The sequence below is a fragment of the Hyperolius riggenbachi genome, chromosome 2, assembly GCF_040937935.1.
Source record: "Hyperolius riggenbachi isolate aHypRig1 chromosome 2, aHypRig1.pri, whole genome shotgun sequence".
Classification (NCBI taxonomy): Eukaryota; Metazoa; Chordata; class Amphibia; order Anura; family Hyperoliidae; genus Hyperolius; species Hyperolius riggenbachi.
In genome coordinates, this window is record NC_090647.1 from 184,005,214 (window position 1) to 184,022,642 (window position 17,429).

Genomic DNA, 17,429 nt, shown 5'->3' on the forward strand with positions numbered 1-17,429 from the left:
ATGTAGATCGGCAGCTTGAGGGAACACGTGATATATAGATTGGCAGCTTGTTATGAACCTTCAAACTTCTCTCAGACATTTAGCAGGCTCTACAAAGATGTTTTAGTGAGAGTTCTTGTGTTCAGATCCATTTAAAGGGATACTGTAAGGGGGGGGGGGGGGGGGGGGTCGGGGGAAAATGAGTTGAACTTACCCGGGGCTTCTAATGGTCCCCCGCAGACATCCTGTGCCCACGCAGCCACTCACCGATGCTCTGGCCCCGCCTCCAGTTCACTTCTAGAATTTCAGACTTTAAAGTCTGAAAACCACTGCGCTTACGTTGCCGTGTCTTCGATCCCACTGATGTCACCAGGAGCGTACTGCGCAGACACAGACCATACTGGGCCTGCGCAGTACGCTCCTGGTGCCATCAGCGGGAGTCAGGACACGGCAATGCAGGCGCAGTGGTTTTCAGACTTTAAAGTCTGAAATTCCAGAAGTGAACCGGAGGCGGGGCCAGAGCATCAGTGAGTGGCTGCGTGGGCACAGGATGTCTGCGGGGGACCATTAGAAGCTCCAGGTAAGTTCAACTCATTTTCCCCCGACCCCCCTACAGTATCCCTTTAATCTGTATCTATAGTACCCTCTAAAAATAAATTACTAAGTTTGTGCATGGATTAAAAACTTTTTGGGACACTACTGATCATTTTTCTGTTTGCTTTTCTAAATGGAAACGCAGAAGCAGACATTTAAGTACTAACCTTACAGGGCCCCACTACATGCATTTTTGTGCATGCAAATTTGCATTAGACTGCAAAAAAAAAACAACAACAAAAACTCAATATGCAGCAATTTCCCAGACTTTGTAGTGGAAATGTGCCATAGGAGGAATAGAACCAGCGTTGTGCGATTAGATTATAGTCACAGGTAACAAGTTTTAGCTGGTTGAGGGTAAATTGGCTGAAATGACAACTGAAGCAAGGAGGATATGGAGGCTGCCATATTTCCTTTTAAATAATAACAGTTGCCTGGCAGTCCTGCTGCTACTCTGCCTCTAATGCTAGGTACACACAATGTGATTTTTTTTTTAACAGATTTATTGTCAGATCAATTATTTCCAGCATATCTGATTTCCAATAGATTTCCAAGAGTTTTTCCATTCACCTCTATGGAAAATCGAACAGAAAACGATCGGAAATTAGAACAAACACGTTGGAAATAATCGAAATGCCCGAAAGTCTCATTGTGTGTAAATGACATTATACTTTTAGCCGTAGACCATGAACAAGCATATGCAGAACAGGCGTTTGTCAGATTAGATAAGTTTAGCTGCAAACTGGTTTCATTTTACTGCAGTCAAATCGATCAGCAGGACTGACAGGCAACTGACATTGTTTAAAAGGAAGTAAATATGGCTGCATCAATATCCTCTCACTACAGTTGGGAACTCCATCTTATTACAAAAATCTACCATAATCACTGCAAAAGTTAACGTGCAACTAGGCCAACAAAGCCCTAGTTCAACCTCCCATCGTAAATGCATAGAAAGGAAATCTGCATCAATTAGAAAAGCACAAAGCTTTGTGTGTTGCATGAATATTTTTTTTGCAAACATTTTTTACTTATAATACTTGGCTGACTGACTCCTCTAGCTCAATTTCCACTGACAAGACCGTGTCGTTTTATTGGCGAGAAAGTGGTTCAAATTACTGTACTTTTAGAAATAACTTTTTCTCCCCCGAAAATCAAGCAAAAAAAGTCTCTGTACGCCACAAGTACCTGCAGTAGTGGTCTGCTGCCACCTGGGCTCCCAATCGTGACCGCCCACTGCTCTGCTTTAACTGTGATCCTTTTTAACTGGTGCCAATTGTTTCAGGGGTGGGACCATGGCAGTCATTGGGGCTAGTGGTCAGTAGCAGTAACCTATCAGATGCCAGTGGGAGTTGTTCAGTAAAGAACGCTCACTGATATCCGATTAGACACTTCTACAATGACAGTGCCGTGGTCCAGCCCCCAGGACCATCGGCACCAGTTAAAAAGGTTACCTGGCCAAATTATCTGCAAGGCCTCCTCCTGGCTTCCTTACCGATCGGTACTGGTATCACCAGATTTGGTTGGTGAGCAGCATTCAGGCTTCAAGTGCACCAGCACTCTCTCAGAGTCCAGCATACCAGCCTTCCACCTCAAATGCTGCTCACCGCCGCTGCCAATGGACCAAGCCAAAGCTGCTTACAAGCCCCCGCCTCTGCCGAGGGACTGAGACAGCTGTTGGCACAAGCTTCCTTCCACGCAACCTTGGACCCGGGCACAGCTGTTGTGCAGAGCAAAAGCTGTCATCGCCAAATTATTTCTGATGCTGTTGCTAACCCCTCTGCATTAATCATGGCTGCCTACAGCCACTGCCACCACCATGCTACCTCCCGATTCGCCAGTCTGTCTGCACCGCAGATCACCTTGAAGCAGTTTCCCACCTTGCTTTGTCCCCTACCATCTGCCTGCAGCCACCACAAAGTATGGTAGCGACATAATGAAAGCAGGTTAAGATATATTTAGCATTTTTATATCCCCAAACATCCTCCACAGAGGTTTAAAGAGTATCCAGTCTTGTCACTAGAGGTTCCTATACATAACTCAATTTGTACCATCAATATCCAGCAGATTCAATCATAATGATCAAATCTGTCAGATCAATGCTGCAATGTGGCCACCCGATTGGCCAAAATCACACAAGACTTCGGATTTAACAGCTAGTATAGGGTAGTTGGGCAGTGTAGATAGACAGTGTTGGGGTGAAAAAGTCTATAAGACATCCCCTGCACCATAGACAAACACAGGTTTATTATTTTTTTCCCCTGATTTTTGTCCTCTAAATATAGGCGAGTCTTCTAGTCCAAAAAATATGTTACTTCCCTTATCCCATCATCACCCATACAAGGTTGCCTTGGAGAGGGCACTAGCCAGTCTTTTCCCGTGAGCGTAGAAAACCATCCAGGATATAACCGGTCCATTATTTCCTAACTACATATATTTGCATAGTCCTGCATCAACAAGGGATGGGCCATGAGATGCAAAAAAAAATCTATTTGCATGTATAAGAAGCTAAGTGACTGGAAAAAATGTTTTTCCTTTTTCAACCTTCCACACTATTGCTTCAATTCACTAAGCATTACCACATTCGCCAATGCAAAAAAAAAAAAGCTAATTTTACTGATCATCTTGCCAATTCACTAAACTGATTACTGTACTGAAATGTAAAATTACAGAATAGAGAGGTAAATTACCGACTAGTGAGGCAAATACCTCAATATGTCAGTAAATGTCAATTTACAAAGATTAAAGTATTTATCTCCATTCAGGGAAGTTGACAGACGTAGCAGACAGCCAATACAGAGAGCTACACACAGCCCCGCTTCTCACCCCATTTGTTCCAATGCACTGGTGGGCTGGACTTTTGAAGAACAGAGCAGGAAAAGGAGACAAAATATAGATATGTGCATATCTATATACTAGTACACAGAAGTGCTCCCCCTAGTTAGCATGTATGCACATCTAAAGGGATGCTGGGGGTGCACAGGAGAGAAAAAAAACCAGCACATACACACCACTTGTGGAAAGTCACAACTTTCTGCCAGACCACTCCACAGCTGGTGATGAATGTAAGCAACATTTTTTGATACCAAATTTCTAACCCATGCAAGGAAATCTAGTGGATTGGGGGGGGGGGGGGCGCTTTCAGTTGCATTGAGGAGAAAAATTGGGTTTATCATGGAGACTACCTGCTTTCTACTCAACAGTGCCACCAATTGGCAAGAGAAGTGTCAGTAGATGCAAACAAATGAAGGCAGCTTTTCATACCACACTGTCTCCATTGCCTGCGGAGGTGAACAAGCTGGGAGCAGGTCCTGGGCTACGGAGGCCATTCAGGAGGTGGAAGCCATCTATTTTGGATAACTGTACGTATGTACATATGCTTCAACATGTTCTCATGTGCCTTCTTAAGTGGTACACAAGGAAATACTTCAAAAGAACGCTAAAAAAAGCATGATTAAACACTAAGTGCTGTATATTCAGCAAATAGACGACAAAGGACATAAAGGTAAAGACTGATGAAGACAGGTACATTATAACTCACCTGTGAATAAAATACTTTAGTAGTCCAAGGTAAAAACTCCAATTCCCTGGCTCCTTGGCTAGCATAAAAGATATTCTGAGCAACAGAGTTTGAGAGAGAGATATCAACAGAGAAAACGGGGAAAGAGTAGCAAGGTGCATCAAATACCATTAGAGTAGAAAGAACAGTAAGACAGACAGAGCACCGTCTAGGAGGTACACACATCACCAACGTGAATAATAGAAGTATAAAACCCACTTTAGACCAGCTTGCCCAGATGTAGTGTGTCATGCCATTTACAAACTAAGACAGAACAAGATATTCAACTCAAAAGTGTAAAATAAGGTTTTACATTGTAGAATTCATATGTGTAAGATGGTAATAAATTATAGCAAAACACAGAACATAGAACAAGCCTTTCAACTTATCAAACTTGCATACAAAGTGGAAGGCATTTTCCTACTGTGAGATAATTTGGTTATCTGTTAACATGACATCAATGTTGTATAAGCAATGAAAAATACGTACAAGACAAATAGGAGACCGAAAGGCTATAAACTTTAACCCTTCTGGGACTAGAAGGCTCTGGACCCTTGAGCAGAGTTCCTTAACTCTGTCCTCAAGGCCCACCAACAGTACATGTTTTGCAGGAAACTACTAACATTACCTAACCTGTGAATCAGTGTCTCAGTAGAGCCAATTAACGACTTCTGGATTTCCACAAAACATGCACTGTTGGTGGTCCTTGAGGACAGGGTTGGGGAACTATGCCCTTGAGAACCAGAGCCTTTTTTTCCCATTTCAATAGTGAGAATTGAGCTGATTTTGCATAACTTTAAAAGGACATTCGTCTAAAATTACACAAAACGTAATTTTGTTCTAATTACATATTAAAAACAGCAGTCGAGTAATTGTAAAACCGGTACTTTGAGCAGACAGGATAATGCATGGTGCCGGAGTCTTTCTGCATACACAGTGATTTACTCTTTAGAGAAAACAATTGCACCCTTGGCACCCTACAGAGACGTGATCCGTAACTCGTGTTAGCTGAATCTGTATAAGTGGGCTCCATCATTAAATTTACATGTGAAAATAGGGCTAAAATTATGCATGTGCAATACTACCCTTTTTCCCCCCAACATTTATTGTTTAACCGCTTCCAGATGTCGGTGATTGAAATGAATGCCCTGTTTTGATCCCGTTATTCCTGCCAGGGCGTAGATTTCACATCACCGCACGTTCTCAAGGCTGTCTCCCCGCTGCAGCTCACTCGCCCTGCCGTCTCTATGACGGCAAAGCTCTGTGAGCCGGTCAGGAGCTGATTTCATGTGCGGCGATTCGTCGGTATTTGGTGGTGTCTGGTACCAGCGAACTCTGGTCCTTAAGGAGGCAGAGACTGCTGGTACTGAAGTGGTTAAATTATGGTAAACAATATCAGCATTACAGAATACAAGTAAATAAGTTTTGCAATCTTACTTTTCAAATTTTCTTGCACAGGACAGAAGGAAAACCTATAGAAATGCGCCCTGTATGTATTTAGAGAGTTTAGCCTGTTTAATCCCCCTCATCTGTGACTAATCACCACTGTAATTTCATTTCTCCCGTGTCAGTTGACTGCCACAGCAGAGAGCTAATTGGTAAACACAGGATGTTAACAATATGTCTGCTTCCATGAAAGCAGGAAGTAGATACACCGCAGATTTATTGCAGGATTTGTGTGAGCTGTAACAAAAACTTTTTTCTTTAAAGGTTATTATGCTGTTGCTTATCTTTTAGCGCAGAGAGAGAAAGTGCTGAGTTCAGGTCTGCTTTAATCCAGACAACAAGGTTGGTAGTAGCTGGAGGGTTACAGTGGACAACAAATACAATCTTATCCTTGCAGAAAAGCTGCTGTACTTCTGAACATGGCTGATTCATGAGGCCTACTCAACTCTAAAAGCAGCTACCGCTCATAGCCACATTCACAGATGGGTGTTTGTTTTTTAAACTCTTGTGGACATTCTAATTCTGCGGAATTGTCCACAATGCAGATATTTTGTACTCTAAATTCTTTAGGTTAAATATCTCTCTATATCTCGCAGTACTTAGCTTGACAGTCTTGGGTAATTAACGTAAACCTATCAGTAAGGCCTCTTTCACACAGGAGGCTGAACTGTATGCTCAGGCAGTTCAGCAGGCTACGGCTACAAGTGCCATTTGGGTGCAAATTAAATGCAGCAAAATGGCTGTTTGTAACATCATGCATGTCAGTGCATGACATGCAGTAGTGTTACTAAACCTCATCACCACCAGTACCGAGTGCTGGCAAGTACCCAGGTAGGGCAAGGGAGCAGCTGACAGGTGGTGAATCAATGTCAAATAAATGAATTTACAACAGTAGGCACCAAAATGTGATCCCCTACACAAAACGGACCCTGCACCCTCCAGGACCTTCCAAACTCGCAGGATGCCTTGAAGCAAACAAGTTGAAGCTGTAGCACACAGCACCATCTTAGCACTCAACAAACCAGTAGCAAAGTGTGCATGTGGCTGGGTCAGCTATATATATATTGCCTCTAAACAAAAATGTAGCCTTATGGTATATATTCCATTCTTTTATATCGACAAAGTGTAAAAAGCCTTTCTTGGGCTACTGTACAACTGAGTTACAGTAGGTCCACACTAGGACTGTGACAGATCGGATCGATTTAATGGATCCAGTTTGGCATTTCCTACGCCCCCCCCCCCCCCTTTATGTTTGTAAATGTATTTGGAGCATATGTTTCCTGTCCGTGGAAACTTATCCCTGGGGGGGCTCAAAGTGAAGGGGGATGCAGCCAGGATGGGGGTGGCAGCGGACAGGGGGGTCTATCTCCCCCTTCACCTATTTGCGCAAATTGTTAAAATATGTCTGCAGTGAGCGGGGAGGATTACCTTCTCTCCACTTCCACCGCTCGCTGCTAGACTTCCTGCAATGTCACCCTCTATACTTTGGAGGGTGGCATTGCAGGAAGTGACACGGCAAGCGGAGGAAGTGGAGAGAAGGTAATCTTCCCTGCTTGTTACGGACATTATATTTTAACAATCTGCGCAAATAGCTGGAGGGGTAGCGGGGACAGGGGACCCAGTTGAGGAGGGCAGGGGGGGGGGGGGGGGGGGACGGGGGGGACGACCCCCGCTCCCCGCTGCCGCCCTGGCAGAAACAGATCCATTTCTGTGTCCAAATCTGCCTGTGTAGAGGGGGATCAGTTTTTCTATTGCCTGGCACTAGCCCTCCGTCTATCCATATCCATGTGCGGTCCGGGAAAATGCAGCAAATTCAGACCTTCCGTTCAGGTTTTGAAAAAGGGTATCTGGAACGTTAGTAGATCTCCTGGCCTCGGAGAATTTTTAAGTAGCTCGCGAGCCGAAAAAGTGTGGGCACCCCTGCCTTATGTTATAAGCAGGTTATTATAATCTATGCTATTTCCATGGTCCACTGAAGTTATAGTAATTTAACAAAACCTGATGTTTGCTACACAAGTCTGTCATCTGTAAAGTTACAGTTCACTTGCAATCCTTGTCACTGTAGCACAGCATGTCTTGTGGTATGAGTATATGCAACATGTGCGCCAGAAATAGCTGCTAGTAGAATTTTGGTAAAATTACTGCTATTCTAGTATTGGGCAGTGGTAATTCCAATAGTAAAATATTGGTAAGTTTTACCATCGCTAAAACCTAACCGTAGTCTCACACAAGCCCTTCCTCTACCAATGCCTAACCAACTTCCCACCAATGATGCATACCCCTAACCGCCCTGCCCCACACACAGATGCTTAACCCTATGCAACCCCCAAACAATATCTAACCCTAATCAACCCTCCCCACCACCGGTGCCTAAAAGTCTAACCGACCCCCACCACAAATGTCCAACCCTATCTGAGCCCCCCAACAAATGCCTAACCCTATCTGAGCCCCCTAACCAATGCAGAATCCTAACCCAAATCCCCCACCAAAGCCTAACCGACCTCAAACCTGTGCTTAGCCCTTTCTATCCCCCGCTGTATACGATAAATATCAAGCGCCAGGGAAATCTGATCTATTTCAATCGAACGCATGTGCTATGTGCACCGACAGTTGAAATTATCAATTTTGATCATTTTGCATGACTGTGCATTGTGAGTACAGGTGTTCCATCCTGATCATTCATTTTGGGAGATTGAACTCCAAGGTGTGAATGTATTGAGTTGTGAGATCCTTCTTTAGAGCACTACACTTTATGCAAACATTAGAAACACAATCTATAAGGAAAAGCTAAATTATAGAATGGAAAACCCAGTGTGTAAAGCTATATAGAGTCATGGAACCTAGCGCTAATATTTTACAGCTCTACCCCCCTCCCATCTCTGCATATATAAAGGGATCCTGAGATGGGGCCACAGTAATGTAATATACGTACCAGGGGCTTCCTCCAGCTCCTACGTCATCCTCTTCCGACTCCCCATCTGCCTGCAATTGGCCTCCGGTCCGGGACCAACGGAGCTTGTGCGGCCCGGCCTCGCACGCTCCCAACGCCTGGAGCGAGACAGGAGAGTGCGCCTGGCCAGACCGATGCCTGGCCCTGACTGGAGGAATTTCCAGGGCCAGTTGCGGGTGAACAGAATCAACTCAATTCTCGGCATCACATTGCCCATCCCATATGTTAAACCAGGAATGTACATAGTATGGATCGAGACCAAATTATAAAGGACTTCTCCCTTAAATTTAACACACTTACACAATCCTAGATAAACATAGTAAGTGGAAATCATAACCACATGAAGAAAATTAACTAGTGTAATATGTACATAAACACACTAGTAGGGCTTCTATTCCTAATATCCTGAAAAATCACGCTAGGGCTTATTTTTTAGGTGGGTTCTTATTTTCAAGGGAAACAAGTTAGGGCCAACCCTGCATAATTCTGATTTTCATTGTATAGCAACCATTTACATATACCACGTAAAGACATTTAAGCATTTCTGCTTCTACTCTGACAAGTTTTAAGAAGTGTGTTACACTCATTTTAATAGGACAGCACCATATCCTCAAGACAATACTTCCGATTTGTTTCTAAGGTTTTATAAATGCAAAAAAATTAAAAATAAATCAAAAAATCAAAAAAATTGGTCCCAAGCCGTTTATATTAACAGTACACTTTTTTTTAAAGGTTTTCCCGATCATGGAGTCTGATGTACAGTTATTGGGCTAAGTTACACATTTATTTATTTCCGACCTAATCTTTAGGTAAAAGGACAATGTTCCTGACCCAAACGATGTTGAAACTGAAAATTATTATCCCCCTCTTTGCCAGCAGGCCAGAGAAGGGTCACACTAGACTTGCAGCGTCTACTACAGGAAAACTCTTGAAGGAACAACTACTCATATAGGAAGCCAAACAAACAAATCAACTTTTGGAATATACAAAATGTCAAGAGATGTTTAATCAAAGTTCACAGCAATGTCCTTGCAACCAACCAGATTTAGCATGGCAGAAAACCAAATCTTATCCTCTTATTTACAGTTCAAAGCAGAAAAAGGTTGAGTACTTCTTTCAATATACAGTGTCATACATGGAATACAGACCTGCAATGTGAGGCATAGTACATAACAAATGCAATTTTTGTGTTTACTTACATCAACAGGGGCCAGTAGACTCTTGCCAAGATGCTGATTAAATGACAGGCACCAAGCTTCACTGTAACCATTCATGTTAGGAACATACTTCTTTATTGTCTCATCATTCAGTCTCAGCCACACACCATCATCATTGTGGATCTAAATGGGAAACAAGCAACAATAGCGAGCCAAGCTCTCCTGTAACACCTTCACTGCCGGCAAGGCATGGCATGTCCAGAGGGCTGCTGGCAGGAGTGAGCTTATAACGGGTAGCAGTAGTGCAAGAAGTGAATGTGAAGAGGTGTGGACACTAAGTGTAAGGAAGGAGGATTGCTCGTGTGACTGTAGACAAGCAGAAAAGCAAAATTTGCAGTGCCAATCACCAAGGAATAATGCAGGAAATGTGAACACCCGACACACAGGAACAAATAAGCTGAAGCATTTGAAAAATAAAGTACTGCACAATAATGTTCTTTTAGCGGAACCTGTCAACTGGTTGCTACTTCCCAAAATATCAATAGAGAGCAATACAGTTTAAGCTAAACATTGCAAAAGGGAAATGATACATGCTACTCTATATCACTAGCTAGTGGCTATTAAACAGTGTTAGGAACAATGCAGTATTAAATAGCAATTAGGACACATTTTGAAAAAAAATATAGGGAGAGCTGAGTACTGATTTAAAATTATCACTATGCTCCTTACCATGTTAAAACATTAAAACACAACAGTAAAGATACAGTATTACATATACTGCTGCCTGCCGAGTACATGTTAAAAGTTTCTTCTCAATATAAAATGTTGTTAGTAAGGCAAGTATAGTTAAGGTCTTCCTTTACAACGTTGTCTAAGGAATTACCTCATCAACAAAAGCGATGGTTCCATTGACTTTCACTATGCCTATCTGCTCACTCTGAAGAGAGGGGTGGCTACGAATACGAAGCCCTGCACTGTCCTTGGCCACAAATTTGCGAACCTATAAAGCAGAGGTAGACAGAAAAGAGAGAAAACCTAACATAAGAGAAAGAGCACAACACAAAAAAAAAAAAAAAGACTGCTAAAAGATCAGACACACCGGTGGTAAGGGTAAGAAAACGGTGACAGGTTGTTGCTAGTTTCCCAGAACAAAAAGATTTTTCAAGTCCGATGGAAGACACACACTCAACACAGAATGCCAGGAGAGCACTTTCAAATAACATATCAGAGAGCAAGTATAGCCGGCATCGATTCCTACTTGTTAAACAAGATTTTTTGTTTTTAAACTATAATTAGAAAACGTACTGCAGTCCATTATTTGCATACTTAAAAAGTTAACCCGAGTTGGGAAAAAAAAAAAAAAACCTTAGAGCCATACCTAGGGTAGAGGGATGCCTCTGGATATTCTAGAGGCATCCAGTGTCCACCTCAACTCCACTGTTGCCAGGCAGGGACCCTCTAAACATTTCCATCAAGAGATTGTCGGATATGTTCCTGTGACCATGTTCCTCACTGTGTACAAGCACAGTTCATACATGGCTTTGTGCACAACCATACTCACAGTCACAGTACAGCTGCAAACTTAGAGGGTCCCAGCGCGTGGCTTTGGGGATGGGGGGGGGTTACTTCTTGGGTAACTTTTTTTTTTTTAGCCACCTCCGATTTACTTTAATTCTGCTAATGATTGGGCTACACAAACCTCCATATTCTCTCTAGAGATTCCATCAAGACATAACACTTTTTTGGGTGAAAAAGTCATATACTATATTTTTCTAAGGCCATCTCTTGCTACTGTTTATCAGTTTAAATTGAGCTTGATCTCATCTCTTCACAGTTTAAGCTTAAGGGCTCTTTTACACTATATGTGACTCAGATTTCCATTTTTGATGTGATTTTACATGCGGATTTGATTTTTGATGCAATAAAAAAAAAAAAAAAAAAAAAAAAAGTCCTGCATGCTGTGTTTTTCTTCTTGTGTTCCTAGCATGCAGTGACTTCCGAAATCAGAAATGCGATTTGCAGTGTAAAAAGAAGCCTAAAGGGGATCTTCTCTGATTAGGTTTCTATGGGGCTTAGTTTTTTAAAGTGCATATTATTGTTTTTTTCCCCCCATTTATGAGCTTTGCCTTCAACTTTTAATTGGGAAGCTTTCGGAGTCTGGATTAAACCCACTAAATAACATAATTTTGAACAAAAACCTGTCTTTCTCCTATTATCCTTGAGCCACCAACACAAGCTGTTGACCTCTCTCAGAAAGGAAAAGCAATTACCTTCCAACCACCACGCAAAGTACATACAGGCCCAGTTTAAAATGTCAAAACAATCAAAATGCAAATTCATTCATTTCCTTACATTGATAGACTAACCTTATTTGGTTGAGGTTCTGTTTTTGTCTTTACTAGCTGAGTTCCAGGTGGTATCATGCCCTTTGGAGGATCTTTTACTTTCACTTCTAAGCCAGCATCTATACATTCCATAAAAATAAATACAATAAAAAACATGAGCCTCCATGAAGCCTTATGACTAATGTTAAAAGTAACAGTTTCAGAGACAGGAAGTGAGATACAACAATGTGAATTTGGCGGCAGCAGTCCTTACACTCTTCCTCACTCTACAACACATTTTGCGGAAGTGATTGCGATTAGCGGTTCTAAATATGCTAATCGCAATCGCTCAGGAATCGCCGCCAAAATGCTGCATGTAACACGTTTGCAGTTAACGCTAACCGCAAAATGTTCGCTATTGCGGCAGTGAGAACACTGCCATAGCAAACCAGGGCTAGTGGTTTTTAGAAACCGCTAGCGGTTTGCGGTGAGCGGGAATCGCGCGATTCCCGCTCAAGTGTGAATGGACCCTTAGAGATCCTAATACCTTAACCACATTATCCAAAACTAAAATAAAAGGGTTTTTTTATGTATTTTTGTGGAGAATAAGCCAATATTCCCATCACACCTTTATCAGGACTGCTCTTACAAAAATGATTATAGCAAATCAACCATTGTGGTTACACGGACACACAAGTGTCCCAGACAGGTTGGGTAAAGGGCATGCAAAAAAGTTAAGTGAGGAGCACCAAAGCACAAACCGGTGTGCCACGACTCCGTCCCAGTGTCTCTTAGGATCAATACAGTAAAAGGATGAATGGGTCGGCACCATCAAACAGCAGTGACAGACGCTGTTTCGGGCTGACGAAGTGTTTAAAAAAGGGCTGGTCAGCCCGAAACAGCGTCTGTCACTGCTGTTTGATGACTCATTAAAAGAGCTTTAAATATACTTGGAGGTTGGGTAAAGGGCATATTTTTGGTAGTTATGGACAGCAGTTGATTTAAGCAAGAACTACTCAACCAAGATTATAAAAACAAGAACCCATACCAATCTCAATTCCATCTATGGTGACATGAATGGTGTACAGGCCAACAGCTCCGGGGGTCCAATTTGCACAATAGGTACCATCATTGTTGACTCTAATCAGCATGTTCTCACTTGGTCTGTTTAAAAAAAAAAAAAAAAAAAAAAAGGTCATGTCCAGACTTTAAAAGGAAATTAATATGGCAGCCTCAATATCCTTTTCAGGTCAGTTGTGCTTTAAAGTGAACCTCCAGACTAAAAATCTACTCAGCAGCACTGAAAAGGCTTGGTTTTTATTTAACAGTTTCACAGCATCAGAATTTTGGTTTTCTTACCCAAACCTAATTTTTAGCTGCACAGAAGAAAACTGCCCGGGCATTTTTCCTCTGATGCAGTGCAAAGCATGATGGGATTTCTGATGTTCTGCTGTTTTGGAGCAAATTTGTTTTTTTTGTTTTTATTATTTTGAATTTAAGATTTGAAGCCTAGCACGCACAGCTGGGAGGGGTGATCAGGACACAGGACAGTTGGAACTGTGTCTCATGCTCCGTCACCTCCTTTCAACCATTGCCCCCATGAAAAAGATGGCTGCCCCCATGAAAAAGATGGCTGCCCCCATGAAAAAGATGGCTGCCCCATGAAATCACAAACATTTGCCTGTTCTTTTAAAACAGGGTGGGTAAGAGATATTACCTATTTTAACCCTCCTGGCGGTTTGGCAAAATCCGCCAGGGGGCAGCAAATACGTTTTTTTTTTATTTTTTTTTTTTTCATGTAGCGAGACGAGGTCTCGCTACATGATAGCCGCTGCTCAGCGGCATCCCCCCAGCCCCTCCGATCGCCGCCGGGGGGCTTCCCCCGTCGCCATGGCGGGATGACGTCACCGACGTCATGACGTCAAAGGGGACTCCGATCCACCCCACGGCGCTGCCTGGCACTGATTGGCCAGGCAGCGCACCGGGTCTGGGGGGGCGGCTGCGGCGACGCGTATAGCGGCGGATCGGCGGGTAGCGGGCACTGCACGCAGCTAGCAAAGTGCTAGCTGCGTGCAGCAAAAAAAAAAAATATGCAAATCGGCCCAGCGGGGCCTGAGCGGTGCCTCCCGGCGGCATAGCCCGTGCTCAGCACGGGCTTACCGCCAGGGAGGTTAATTAACATAACTAATGTACCTTAATGACAGACAGATCAGATGTTTGACTGCATTTGCTAAATGCTTGTTTCATGTGTGTGATCAGACACTACTAATGAACGAAAAATCAAGACACCAAAAGGAAACCAATATGGCAGCCTCCATAGTGAACCCAAGGCAAGTGTTATACGGAGGCTGACATACTTATATCCTTTTAAAAGGGACTCAGAGCTGAACTAAAGTAAACACTTTATACATACCGGGGGCTTCCTCCAGCTCCATACGCTCTGATCGCTCCCACGCCGCTGCCACCCTCTGCTCACAGCTCCGATACCCGGGTCCCCACGCTTCCTTCAGTTGGGGCCAGTCTACGCCAGCGAAGTGTGCCCTCTACGTAGCTCTCCAGCGCTTGCTGGAGAGATACACAAATAGTGCACTTCTCTGGTTAGACTGGCCCCCGACTGACGGAAGTGTGTATGGTGCTGGAGGAAGCCCCAGGTATGTACATATGTATAAAACGTTTCCATTAATTCAGTTCTGAGTCCCTTTTAAGCAATACCAGTAGCCTGGCTGTCTTGCTGATCCTCTGCCTCTAATACTTTCAGCCATAAACCTTGAACAAGCATATGCAGATCATGTGTTTCTGACAATATCTGACATGATTACCTGCATGCTTGTTTTGGGTGTACTTCAGACACTTCTGCAGCCAAATAGATCAGCAGGGCTGCCAGGCAACTGGTATTGTTTAAAGGGAAACAAATATGGCAGCCACCATATAACTCTCACCTTGGGTTCACTTTAAGAAAGTCCTCAAGTGTCCTCTTATGAACTTTCAAGCATTCCTATTAGTCCTTAAATGGGGTGCGCGGTTTCATTAACCTATAATGCATCTCAGGAGCTAATCTCACTTTACTCTAAATCACACTTAAATCTTCTATAGTCTCTGAATCTCTGATGAAAATTTTCCCATGACACTAACCTGGATTATGCAGCTTAAAATTTGTTCAGGTTATATTGGGCAGGTTTCTGTCAAGTTCATTTTATATGAAATCATTTTAATGAAAATTCTTAATAGAGGCAAGGGCCAAATGCTTACCTTTTGGGCATTGGAGAGGCATAGCGAAGTTCCTCAAATGAGTAACTTTCATACACCTACAAAAGGAAAAAAAACATGACATTTTTGAGCAACTGAACAATATATGGGTTCTTATTGAGTGAGCAGATCTGACGGAAAACATTTTAAGAAATTTTATACCTTCAAAATTGGTTATTTGTGAAAAACAACAGGTGAGGATGAAGTGCCAAAACGAGAGAGCCAAAGATCAGTAATACAATAACACAATGTATACAAATATGGCCAAAGCAACTGGCACCACCTCACTTTCTCCAAAAGCATCCAAATTTTCCATGGAATTAGGTGAAATATAACAGTGTTCTCCCCAGGCTCTTTTAGCCGGGTGCTCCACCCAGCTAATTTTGGTGAGCACCCAGCTGTCAATAGCTTATCATCTGCAAACTAAATGGGAGCCCTCTTAAAGGGAAGGTCCAAGCAAAAAAAAAAAAATGAGTTTCACTTACCTGTGGCTTCTACCAGCCCCATGCAGCCATCCTGTGCCCTCGTAGTCACTCACTGCTGCTCCAGTCCCCCGCTGGCAGTTTTCTGACCTCGGAGGTCAGGGCCAAATTGCATACATTTTTACGCATTCCAGCTAGTGCAGGAACAAAAATTTACGCGTTGCACCACTAACGGGTAAAAATGTATGTGTTAATGTCCCTGCACTAGCGGGAATGTGTAAAAATGTACGCAATTTGGCCCTGACCTCCGAGGTCAGAAAGCTGCCAGCGGGGGACTGGAGCAGCAGTGATTGACTACGAGGGCACAGGATGGCTACATGGGGCTGGTAGAAGCCCCAGGTAAGTGAAACTCATTTTTTTTTTTTTTGCTTGGACCTTCCCTTTAATGACTAATGAAATGCAAATATTTATGAGGTGATGCAGGATTATGAAAATTCTGCATGTTCAATAATACAGCTTGAAAATGGACCAAACAAATTCCACCTTGATGGGAATCAATCGATCCATTTTCAAGCTGCATAAAATTGGATAGTCCAGAATCAATGTGTAATTATTTGTGTCCCTAATCACCATCTCTCTCATTCATGCAGTTTCTCTGGCTATAAATTAGGCTGCTTAGTGTAATGCAAGTCTTGGTATCTTGCCCTCAGCAAATTTGGCTGCCAGCAAGGGCTGAAAAACAGGGCAGGTCAGAACTGGATACGTGGCCATATGTCTTCCGCACATGAAAGTGGAAGTACAAGATCCAGCAGATGTGGAAGTAGTTTAGAGATGGTTCCTGGGCTTGCTGCTTGTGGAGGAAGAGGCGTTGCCTTCTCTTTTGCAACATACAGGAGTGATCGGGTTCCTAAGGAGGAGCGCAGCAGTTTCCTATATTATTTACTATTATAAAATGAATAGACAGCTTCATGACTTGGATAAAAAAAAAATATAACTCAGCTCCTTTCATGTTAGAGGACATATTCCTCATTTCAGGTAACAGGAAGACTGGACAAATGCAGTATATATTTTGAAAAGCAATCAGTTTTCGACCGACTAACATGCAGCTTTCAAAAAAGCTTTTCTGAGAAACATTCTTTCAAAGGATACCAGAGATGACATGTGACATGATGAGATAGAAGTGTATGCAGTGTGCCTAGCACACTAATAACTATGCTGCGTTCCTTTTTTTCTCTCTGTCTCAGAGTTAAATATCAGGCATGTAAGTGGCTGACTAAGTCCTGACTCAGACAGGAAGTGACTACAGTGTGACCCTCGCTGATAAGAAATTCCAACTATAAAACACTTTCCTAGCAGAAAATGGCTTCTGAGAGCAGGAACGTGATAAAAACGGTCAACAGTTCATAGATTTTAGCTCTGGCATACTTCAATGAATGTGCCATTGAGCAAAAATAAAACAGTTAAACTTAAAAAGTAGATTTAAACAAAATAAAACTGTGGAATATCTTAAAAGGTCATTTTTAGGAGAAGGAAGATGGATACAATTGTTTATTGCATTCGTTTATTTTCACTTCAGGTGTCCTTTAAGCCATGAAAAAGAAAATCTATAGAATAAAAAGGATGGTGGGTGACCTTACACAGCACCACAATTGTGTATTACTAGGTATTCAGCCTGTACTCTGAAAGGCATCATTAATCATTTGCCGACCGCGCACTCATAACGCGCGTCGGCAAAGTGGTAGCTGTAGGACCAGC

General features: G+C 42.7%; 1 protein-coding gene across 19 annotated transcripts in view; it reads right to left on the reverse strand.

Annotated features, from left to right (window-relative positions):
* The window catches only part of MYCBP2 (MYC binding protein 2), a 304,231-nt gene that overhangs the window by 79,854 nt on the left and 206,948 nt on the right, over positions 1 to 17,429 (reverse strand). For 12 of the 19 annotated variants that reach the window (XM_068267882.1, XM_068267870.1, XM_068267869.1 and 9 more), the window contains 6 exons: positions 15,256 to 15,311; positions 13,055 to 13,170; positions 12,049 to 12,146; positions 10,566 to 10,682; positions 9,725 to 9,865; positions 4,112 to 4,186 (listed from right to left, as the gene is read on the reverse strand). In XM_068267882.1, the coding sequence (XP_068123983.1) occupies positions 4,112 to 4,186; positions 9,725 to 9,865; positions 10,566 to 10,682; positions 12,049 to 12,146; positions 13,055 to 13,170; positions 15,256 to 15,311 (603 nt within the window). The remainder of the gene's footprint in view (positions 1 to 4,111; positions 4,187 to 9,724; positions 9,866 to 10,565; positions 10,683 to 12,048; positions 12,147 to 13,054; positions 13,171 to 15,255; positions 15,312 to 17,429) is intronic. The other 7 variants (XM_068267884.1, XM_068267883.1, XM_068267879.1 and 4 more) reach the window with 3 other exon arrangements.